At 45.5% G+C, this 11,597-nt stretch overlaps 1 protein-coding gene across 1 annotated transcript; it reads right to left on the bottom strand.

Moving 5' to 3' along the window:
* Positions 1-7,683: 7,683 nt before the first annotated feature.
* On the bottom strand, positions 7,684-8,208 carry LOC124655900 (E3 ubiquitin-protein ligase EL5-like). Its single transcript, XM_047194727.1, has one exon. The coding sequence runs from the start codon at positions 8,206-8,208 to the stop codon at positions 7,684-7,686; it is 525 nt and encodes a 174-aa protein (XP_047050683.1).
* Between the last annotated feature and the right edge of the window lie 3,389 nt (positions 8,209-11,597).

Genomic DNA, 11,597 nt, shown 5'->3' with positions numbered 1-11,597 from the left:
TATATGAATGATGTAATGGACACACCCAATTAAGCGTAGCATAAGATCTCGTCATTAAGTTATTTGCTATAAGCTTTCAATACATAGTTACCTAGTCCTTATGACCATGAGATCATGTAAATCACTTATACCGGAAAGGTACTTTGATTACACCAAACACCACCGCGTAAATGGGTGGTTATAAAGGTGGGATTAAGTATCCTGAAAGTATGAGTTGAGGCATATGGATCAAAAGTGGGATTTGTCCATCCCGATGACTGATAGATATACTCTGGGCCCTCTCGGTGGAATGTCGTCTAATGTCTTGCAAGCATATGAATGAGTTCATAAGAGACCACATACCACGGTACGAGTAAAGAGTACTTGTCAGGAGACGAGGTTGAACAAGGTATAGAGTGATACCGAAGATCAAACCTCGGACAAGTAAAATATCGCGAGACAAAAGGAATTGGTAATGTTTGTGAATGGTTCATTCGATCACTAAAGTCATCGTTGAATATGTGGGAGCCATTATGGATCTCCAGATCCCGCTATTGGTTATTGGTCGGAGTGAGTACTCAACCATGTCCGCATAGTTCTCGAACCGTAGGGTGACACACTTAAAGTTGGATGTTGAAATGGTAGTTCTTGAATATGGAATGAAGTTGGAATATTTGTTCGGAGTCCCGGATGTGATCCCGGACATCACGAGGAGTTCCGGAATGGTCCGGAGAATAAGATTCATATATAGGATGTCATTTTATGTGAATAAAATGTCGCGGAAGGTTCTATGGAAGGTTCTAGAAGGTTCTAGAAAAGTCCGGAAGAAACCACCAAGGAAGGTGGAGTCCACAAGGGACTCCACCTCCATGGCCGGCCAACCCTAGTGGGGGAGGAGTCCCAAGTGGACTCCCCTTAGGGGCCGGCCACCCCCACATGGGAGGTGGGAATCCCACCTTTGGGTGGGAGTCCTAGTTGGGCTAGGATTGCCTCCTCCTATGGAAGGATTTGGTTCGGGTCTTATTCGAAGACTTGGACACCACCTCTTGGGGTTCCACCTATATAATGAGGGCCAAGGGGGAGGGGGCCGGCCACCTCAAACACCACCAAGGTGGCCGCACCCCTATAGTGGCCGGCGCCCCCTCTCCCCAAAACCCTAGCCGCCCGCTCCTCTACATCCCGCATAGCTTAGCGAAGCTCCGCCGGACTTCTACACCGCCACCGACACCACGCCGTCGTGCTGTCGGATTCAAGAGGAGCTACTACTTCCGCTGCCCGCTGGAACGGGGAGGTGGACGTCGTCTTCATCAACAACCGAACGTGTGACCGAGTACGGAGGTGCTGCCCGTTCGTGGCGCCGGAACCGATCGTGATCAAGATCTTCTACGCGCTTTGCAAGCGGCAAGTGAACGTCTACCGCAGCAACAAGAGCCTCATCTTGTAGGCTTTGGAATCTCTTCAAGGGTGAGACTCGATACCCCTCGTTGCTACCGTCTTCTAGATTGCATCTTGGCTTGGATTGCGTGTTCGCGGTAGGAAAATTTTTGTTTTCTATGCTACGTTATCCTACAGTGTGGACACAAATGGCATAGTGGTTGGCTCAAGGATTTTGGATGCATGAGAAGTATTCCCTCTCGATACAAGATTTAGGCTAGCAAAGTTATTTGAAACAAACACAAGGATGAACCGGTGCAGCAAAACTTACATAAAAGACATATTGTAAATATTATAAGACTCTACACCGTCTTCCTTGTTGTTCAAAACTCAATACTAGAAATTATCTAGACTTTAGAGAGACCAATTATGCAAACCAAATTTTAGCAAGCTCTATGTATTTCTTCATTAATAGGTGCAAAGTATATGATGAAAGAGCTTAAACATTGAGCACAACAATTGCCAAGTATCAAATTATCCAAGACATCATACCAATTACTACATGTAGCATTTCCCGTTTCCAACCATATAACAATTAACGAAGCAGTTTCAACCTTCGCCATGATCATTAAAAGCTAAGAACACATGTGTTCATATGAACCAGCGGAGCGTGTCTCTCTCCCACACAAGGATGAACTTATTCAAACAAAACAAAAACAAACAGACGCTCCAAGTAAAGTACATAAGATGTGATGGAATAAAAATATAGTTTCAAGAAAAGAAACCTGATAAGTTGTCGATGAAGAAGGGGATGCCTTGGGCATCCCCAAGCTTAGATGCTTGAGTCTTCTTGAAATATGCAGGGATGAACCACCGGGGCATCCCCAAGCTTAGACTCTTCACTCTTCTTGATCATAGTATATCATCCTCCTCTCTTGACCCTTGAAAACTTCCTCCACACCAAACTCGAAACAAACTCATTAGAGGGTTAGTGCATAATCAAAAATTTCACATGTTCAGAGGTGACACAATCATTCTTAACACTTCTGGACATTGCCCAAAGCTACTGGAAGTTAATGGAACAAAGAAATCCATCCAACACAGCAAAAGAGGCAATGCGAAATAAAAGGCAGAATCTGTCAAAACAGAACAGTCCGTAAAGATGAATTTTAAAGTGGCACCAGACTTGCTCAGATGAAAATGTCCAAATTGAATGAAAGTTGCGTACATATCTGAGGATCACGCACGTAAATTGGCAGATTTTTCTGAGTTACCTACAGAGAGCCCTGCCCAAATTCGTGACGTACGTAAATCTGTTTCTGCGCAGTAATCCAAATCTAGTATCAACCTTGCTATCAAAGACTTTACTTGGCACAACAATGCAATAAAATAAAGATAAGGAGATGTTGCTACAGTAGTAACAACTTCCAAGACACAAATATAAAACAAAGCTACTGTAGCAAAATAAACACATGGGTTATCTCCCAAGAAGTTCTTTCTTTATAGCCATTAAGATGGGCTCAACAATTTTAATGATGCACTCGCAAGAAATAAGAGTTGAAGCAAAAGAGAGCATCAAGAAGCAAATTCAAAACACATTTAAGCCTAACATGTTTCCTATGCATAGGAATCTTGTAAATAAACAAGTTCATGAAGAGCAAAGTAACAAGCATAGGAAGATAAAACAAGTGTAACTTCAAAAATTTCAGCATATAGAGAGGTGTTTTAGTAACATGAAAATTTCTACAACCATATTTTCCTCTCTCATAATAATTTTTAGAGGCATCATGAACAAACTCAACAATATAAGTATCACATAAAGCATTCTTATTCACATGTATAAAAGTATCATTACTCTCCACATAAGCATAGTCATTCTTATTAATTGTAGTGGGAGCAAATTCAAAAAAGTAGCTATCATTATTATTCTCATCATCAAATATAGGAGGCATATTATAATCATCATAAAAATTACTCTCCATAGTAGGCGACACTAAAAGACCAATATCATTATAATCATCATAAATAGGAGGCAAAGTATTATCAAAGTAAATTTTCTCCTCAATGCTTGGGGGACTAAAAATATCATGCTCATCAAAGCCAGCTTCCCCAAGCTTAGAATTTTCCATATCATTAGCAACAATGGTGTTCAAAGCGTTCATACTAATATGTTTCATAGGTTTTTTAATTTTCGCATCAAACCATCCATGTCTTAAATCAGGAAATAGAATAAGAAGCTCATTGTTGTCCATTATGCCAAACTAGTAAACAAGAAACAAAAAGATGCAATTGCAGGATCTAAAGGAAATAGCTTCGAGCGCACATACAACGGCAACAGAAACGTACTTTACCTGGGACCGGAGTATGAGTGCCTTTTACCTTTCCTCCCCGGCAACGGCGCCAGAAAATAGCTTGATGTCTACGGGTGCTTCTATTCTTGTAGACAGTGTTGGGCCTCCAAGAGTAGAGGTTTGTAGAACAACAGCAAGTTTCCCTTAAGTGGATCACCCAAGGTTTATCGAACTCGGGGAGGAAGAGGTCAAAGATATCCCTCTCATGCAACCCCGCAACCACAAAGCAAGAAGTCTCTTGTGTCCCCAACACACCTAATAGGTGCACTAGTTCGGCGAAGAGATTGTGAAATACAAGTGGTATGAATGAATATGAGCGAGTAGTAACGGCGCCGTAAAAGTGCTTGCTGGCGTGCGATTGATGGTAGTAATATTGCAGGCAGTATAAATGCAGTAAAACAATAAACAAGCAAGCGATAGCGATATTTAGGAACAAGGCCTAGGGATCATACTTTCACTAGTGGACACTCTCAACATTGATCACATAACAGAATAAATAGATAGATGCTGGACTCTACACCCTCTTGTTGGATGATGAACACCACTAACTGTGTAGGATTACACGAACCCTCAATGCCGGAGTTAACAAGCTCCACAATATTCAATGTTCATATTTAAGTAACCTTATAGTGCATGACAGATCAACATAACCAAACCAAGTACTAACATAGCATGCACACTCGTCACCTTCACACTACGAAAGGAGGAATAGATCACATCAATACTATCATAGCAATAGTTAACTTCATAATCTACAAGAGATCACAATCATAGCCTACGCCAAGTACTACACGATGCACACACTCGTCACCATTACACCGTGCATGAGGAATAAACTACTTTAATAACATCACTAGAGTAGCACACGGATAAATTGTGATACAAAACACATTGCAATCATAAAGAGATATAAATAAGCACTTCACTATGCCATTCATAACAGCGAATAAGTATTCCGTGAAATATAGCCTAAGAGACCCACACGGTGCACACACTGTCACCTTTACACACGTGGGACAAGGAGTCTCCGGAGATCATATAAGTAAAACCCACTTGACTAGCATAATGACATCTAGATTACAAGCATCATCATATGAATCTCAATCATGTAATGTAGCTCATGAGATTATTGTATTGAAGTACATAGGAGAGAGATGAACCACATAGCTACCGGTACAGCCCCGAGCCTCGATGGAGAACTACTCCCTCCTCATGGGAGACAGCAGCGTTGATGAAGATGGCGGTGGTGTCGATGGAGAAGCCTTCCGGGGGCACTTCCCCGTCCCGGCGGCGTGCCGGAACAGAGACTCCTGTCCCCCAGATCTTGGCTTCGCGATGGCGGCGGCTCTGGAAGGTTTTCTCTGGTTTCGTCGAACGTCATAGGGTTTTCGCGACGGAGACTTTAAGTAGGCGGAAGGGCAGGTCAGGGGGCCACACGAGGGCCCCACACGCCAGGGCCGCGCGGCCAAGGCCCAGGCCGCGCCGCCCTGTTGTGGCGGCGCCTCGTGGCCCCACTTCGTCTCCTCTTCGGTCTTCTGGAAGCTTCGTGGCAAAATAGGACCCTGGGCGTTGATTTCGTCCAATTCCGAGAATATTTCCTTTGTAGGATTTCTGAAACCAAAAACAGCAGAAAACAGCAACTGGCTCTTCGGCATCTTGTTAATAGGTTAGTGCCGGAAAATGCATAAATATGACATAAAGTATGCATAAAACATGTAGATATCATCAATAATGTGGCATGGAACATAAGAAATTATCGATACGTCGGAGACGTATCAACGTGCATCGACGAACGGGAGAGCAGGTCTCCGGAACCGATCGTCCTTGCGATCCTGTACGGGAGAGGGAGAATTAGGTTTTTGGGAAGCGCTCTGCGCGACTGCTCAAGCTCTTCATCACGGGTCGCCTGCCATCCAAGTCGGGCGGTGCTGCCTACCGTCAGCTTCAACGCCGTCTACTTCGACCCGTCGTCCCTGTCGTCAACAACGTTGTCATCGACAACAACATCATCTGCTACACCTCCACTGCCACCTCCACCAGATCGGTACGTGCGACATATCTCGATCTGTTTAACGATGGATGCTTTACCGTTTGCGATGCTGCTACTCATGTTGATTAATGCATCTAGTATGTTCGAGTTTCACATGTTAGTAGTTGTTGTCATCATGTTTTATATTCTGAAATTAATCATGAAAATTGTGTCTAATTCTCCAACAGCCAAGATGGAATATATTGCCAGGATGATCAACTCGACAAAAGCTCAGAGATAGTCTTCTTCTCTGGAATAAAATCCTTCACAGAGGCCTTTGGGCGGGCTTTCGTTAATATGGACCGAAGATCTTCAGGTTTCGGTTCATACTGCTACTTTCCACGTCATCTTAGCTAGCGTTATCAATAGTACTAGTAATCTGAAGTTTGGGCTTATTTGCATGTATGGTGATCCCTATCATCGTCAGACTAGTCAGATATGGAGTCAAGTGGCCTCTTTTGTTTAGCATAATTACACCATTTCAATGTTATGCATTGGAGATATCTACGAGCTTTTGCATGGTATGAAAAAAAAGCTATCCGACTGTTAATCGCTCTCGTATGAATGTTTTTCGCTATTTAAACAATGTGAGCTCTTTGATTTGAGGTTTAGTGGACCGACTTACACTTAGATTAATAAGTGTTTCTCCTCACCACCACTTCGTTGATCTGGAAAATAATCGTTTCGCAACTAGCGGAGGTCGCGTTCAACTTAGGTGCTAGCATTTATTTGATAATACATTTTTCATTCATGAACTTCACTTGGAGGTTTGCATGCATGTGCACAGGCTTGATTAGTAGTCTTTATAGATGACATAATTTTAGGTACAAAACAACTACAACTTGCTATGAACAACGGATGCAGTACTAACTTCACATCAACTATTGCAACCTAGGGACATCGAGCTTGGTCTTCTAGTGGGATCGACGAAGGCTGACCCGGATGGTCGCCGACATGCCTGGGTGGAAACAGCGCGGAGACTCGACGGATACCATGGAGAGAGGCCAAGCTAGACGTCCCGGTCAGCAAACAAGCCGAGTGGCTAAACTAGGCCTACCGGCAAGCCATCAGGTGGATGGTTAACTTGCTTGTGCATGCGGGCACAGGATGCGGGCGAGGGAGCGGCCGTAACAGGCCGTGACAGCTACATATTTGGCAAAAGATCGAACAGGTTGGGGGCATGGCCAATGTGAGGGTGAGGCACTCGGGAGGATAGTAACGGTGGCGGTAGAGGGATCTTGATCCACTCCCTCAAGCCGGCCTGGAACGCCGGTGAAACGACGGGCATGTGCAAGTTGTTCTCGTTCAGTTGGACATAGTAACGGCGGGGGGTGAGCGCCCTGAACGGTGGCCGATGATTTTTGAGATTAATAAAGTGTCACACCACTTAAAAAAGTCCTTTTTCTACTAGAATATTTATAGGGTTCGTCTATATCTCATTCAATTGAGATTTTCATCCGAGAAAAGTGCAATTATAGTTGAGAGAAAAGTGCGACTCGTTCCGGTTACATTTTTATATTAAATCACTTTTTAAAAATTATTGAGACTCCAAAAAATCTCATTTAACTGAGACATAGCAAATTCCATAATTTTATCCTACAAAGCTACTGCTAGGTTTTACAGAGTGTATACTGGTGAGCAGAAGCCAAGATCAGGAGTGCATCCTCATTGCCAAACTGAAGGAACAGGTCGAAAACACTCAGCAAGACAAGTAATGGCGGCCACGTCGGGAGCTTAATTTATTTTCCGTCTGGGGCTACATGTGTTGGTTTCCCAGCTTCGACTAATTAACCTTGTTGTCCATTTGGGAACTTATTTATATATAGCGGGGCTAAAATCCTAGCAGTACCTACAAAAATTAGACGTAAACAATTAAGTTTGTAAAAGACTACAAGTACATGTATCCAATCCAAAGTTCCAAACTCGGTGCATCGTCTGCACTCCGACAGGCTATCTCCCTTCACTTGGCTGGGTGCATGCATTTGCACGCACGCACGCAGACGCCGTGACGGTTGAAGAATCGGTCGCTAGCTGCAGGTGCATGGTCGGCGGCGGCGAGGACCTGCATAGCGGGCAGCTGGGCCGGCGCCGCAGCCAGACGTCGACGCACTGCCGGTGGAACGAGTGCCGGCACCCCGGCAGCAGCCGGAGCTCCTCGCCGTGCTCGTAGTCCGCCAGGCACACCGCGCACCGCGTGCTGTCGGCCGCCTCCTCCTCCTCGCTCCGCTCGCCGGTGCTGTCCCCCCGGCTCGACAAGGAGTACACGGTCGTCGGGTATGCGGCCAGGACGGCCTCGTCGAGCCCCGCGGCGGCAGCGTCACACGGACGGCGCCCTTGCTCCACGTCGTCGACGACGCTCCGCTGCGACGACGAGGTGTGCACCGCGCGGCGCCGGGAGGAGAAGAAGAAGGCGAGGAGGGAGAGCACGACGAGCACGGCCATGGATGCGCCGATCAGCACGCTGTCCCCGGACATGGTCGCAGCTAGCACCTTCAGGACAACCTCACCGTGCCATCTATATATACATTCTCCGAGTTGACATCGCGCTAGCCGGCCGCCTGACGGTCTGTCTGACAACCTCACCGGCCGTGCCACCTATACATACATTCCTTGCTTGATCCTGCGTACAACTTGAAGGATTCCAGTTGAGATATTTATATTCCTTGGACCATTTCTCTGGAACTTTTTACGACGACTTTTAAGCTTTGATTTGACAAGAAAAAAGAGCACGCACATCTTCGGCAGGCGGCAGCAAAGAAGGGCCGTCGTGGCATGGAATAAGGACAGATTTAAGCGCGTCTCCTAATGAATTGAGTAAATAATTACTCCCTCCGTTCTTTTTTAATTGACTCAAATTTAGTACAAAGTTGTACTAAATCTGAGTCAATTAAACGAGACCGGAGGGAGTAGTAATGATGGAGGAACATGATGCTTAAGTAGGCATGGAATGCGAGATCTTCCTTGACTTGATCGGACAGGAATGCATATTGACCATTTTGGTTGTTTTCAGATGAGGATTCTGGTCGGCGGCCAACGCGGACACTGGATTATTAGTGGGACTATTGTTTTGTTCATAAATAGCAGCACAACACCGACCAAGATTTTTCTCTAAAAAAAAAGACACCGGCCAACAACGTGGTAGCCTCCATCTCCGACCGCAGGCAACCTGATAAACACTTGCCTGTCCTCAGCTTCATCGTCTTCTACTTTTTGCAAAAAGAAAAACATTGGGCTGGGCCAGATGCATGTTGGCTTATTTATGTGGAACTCAGCCCGTCTAGGGTGCCCCCGGAATATGGGCCCTGTGAGCCTAAATGGGTTTCTTTCTGCTTTCCTCAAGTGGTCGAATCATCATCATCATCATTAGAAAAAAGAAGCTACCTAAGGTTGGGCCAACTTTGCCTTGACTGCTGCTTGTGGACCTCTGTTTTAGTGATTTTTTTACAAATATCCAACGGGGACATTTCTCCATTATAAAAACTAACCCATTCTAAACATCTATACCTAATAATAAAGGAGCTAAGGTTTCTGCCAAAAAGTTTCGTCAACGCTTTTTCTTAGACCGTTTTGCCCTCCCACCAAATCGCATAATACTGGGATTGCCATTGTACCGGTTCGTCTCTTATGTTGCGCTCGCGTGTGGTCTGGAACACCCCCGAAAGATCCCCTCTACCAACCGCCCGTTGCGCAAGATCTCGAGCAAATGATCCCGACCGGCCGGGCACGACCGATCTGCGCGAGGTTGGGCCAAAACTCCCGGCGGCAGGGACGACACGAGGGAGTGGGCGAGCTCCATCCGGTTGTAGGCGCGACGCAGGGAGCGGCCGGCGCTCACGACCACCGGAGGTGTGCCGGCTTTGCCTGCGCGCATGGCCAGCACCCTGCCTGCTCCGGGCGTCGCCGCGTCGGTCGCGATGGAGCTGCAGTACCTTCAGCTGCTTGCCCCCGCCGCCCAAGCTTGCTATTAGGGAAGTCCCACCATGCCGATGCGGCGACGCAGATGGAAGAAACGTGAAAATCAATCAAGTCAGTGCGTTGATTCCGCCGGCTCCCCAAAGCGCGACCCAGTGCGCCGCCTGCCATGCCCGACTTTCCCCTGAGGCCTCCCACGACCGGTTCAGAGTGCCCTGCGGACGCCAAGGCTGTCCCGCCGGTACGGGGAGGCCTACAGTGGTCGCAACCTGCCAACTACCCAGTACGAGCCGGTGAGTCTCCGCCGCCATTTTTCTGGTGCCATACACGAAGCGCTGCCAACTCCCCGATGAGTATCTCCCGTATCTCTCTTTACCTAGCCATCTCTCTGCTAGCTGATGCCATTGCAGGGGCGGTGTACAGCGAGGTGCAGGGAGCTGCAGCGCATGGTCGCGCTGGTGGCAGCAGTATGTCTTCTACACGTTTGTTAAAATGTCTGAGAGCTAAAAATTTGTTTGTTTCAAGCTCGTTTTGCGAATAAAAAGTGCGTACTAATTTTTTAGTGGTGTTTTCATCGATGTAAACATGCTTGTGTGTTACTTACAGATAATTGTAATGCTATCTAAAAGTACACATTCTATATCGAGGAGCTACATATATTCACTGTATGATGTACATATCCATATTATATATCGTGGAACTACACATATTTAGTGTAGGACTTACACATCCGTTAGGGAAAATTTGCCGGGATATAAAATATTCAACATCATAGTGTAGATCTCGGTATTGGGAAGGTTTCGAAATCGTAGCGAAGAGGTAAAAATGACACCGGGGAGTGCACATCATGGTGGATGGTCCACTAATTCTGTCATTGAGAAGTACACATATAGGGAGGATGTCCAGAAGAATGATTAAAACATTTATCAAGAAGTACACATAAATGATATAGATAAGCTGTAGCTTTAGTACCGCCTTCGAAGCGCAAACAAAAATCGTCTGCAAGAATTATACAAAACAACGACAAGATTACAAAGGTTTAATTTCGGGAAGTGGAAAAACATTCGCCGCCGCTGTCTTAGCTCAAGCGTCGTACGTTTTGTGCATTGTATATGAGATACTTTTTTTGCATTTTTATACGCATATGTACATAAAATTTTGATAGTTTTCTATGACAATGCCAATGACATGTTAATCATGTAGGTCATCACTAAATTAGAGAAAGCGTGGCCACTGTTCTCTATGGTGGCACAACGGAGAAGTGTCACCACGGATGATTCATTGAAATGTTTTACTTTTTATTTTTCCGATGCAACGCACGGGCACTTTTGCTAGTAATTGCTAAAGATAGGTTGGCGCGAGGTGGAAAAGGCGACACATGTCTTTTCGCCAAGTGAACTGGCGGAAGATGACTTTGTGCCACCTGAGCCTAGGCATGGCACGTGGCCCTTTTGCCAAATGAATCGGCGGGCCTGCCAGCTAAGTTGGCAAAACGTATTTACCGCCATACCAATTGGCGGAAAGTGCCACCCGAGGCTAAGTGGGTTATTTTTGACAATTGATAAATGCAAAGGGGTATATTTATTAAAAGTTCTTTCAGGATAGGTAAAAAGGAGTTGAACACTATCGCACACTCGGTCACTCCATCAAGCTCTGGAATGTTTGGGTGGTCGGGTAGGCTTATTTCAGGCTTTTGACACTTGACTTATAAGCTTAAAAACGACTAAATATGTGTGTTTTTATTTTGGTTTTTGACTTATAGCAACAATGTTCAGTTAAAATCCAAAGTCAGAAAGCTCCTCGCCTCTTATAAGACAAAATCCAAAATCAAAAATAAGCTCACCTAAACCGCCTAATACATGAGGCTCTTTTTTTTGCGAATTCAATAAAACATTAACCAACGGGGGAATGATCCCCTTATCTATACGTTGTTAGATAAGTGAGAGCTCTCC

Source organism: Lolium rigidum, chromosome 5 (assembly GCF_022539505.1).
Source record: "Lolium rigidum isolate FL_2022 chromosome 5, APGP_CSIRO_Lrig_0.1, whole genome shotgun sequence".
Classification (NCBI taxonomy): Eukaryota; Viridiplantae; Streptophyta; class Magnoliopsida; order Poales; family Poaceae; genus Lolium; species Lolium rigidum.
This window is presented reverse-complemented; position numbering and strand designations above follow the sequence as displayed.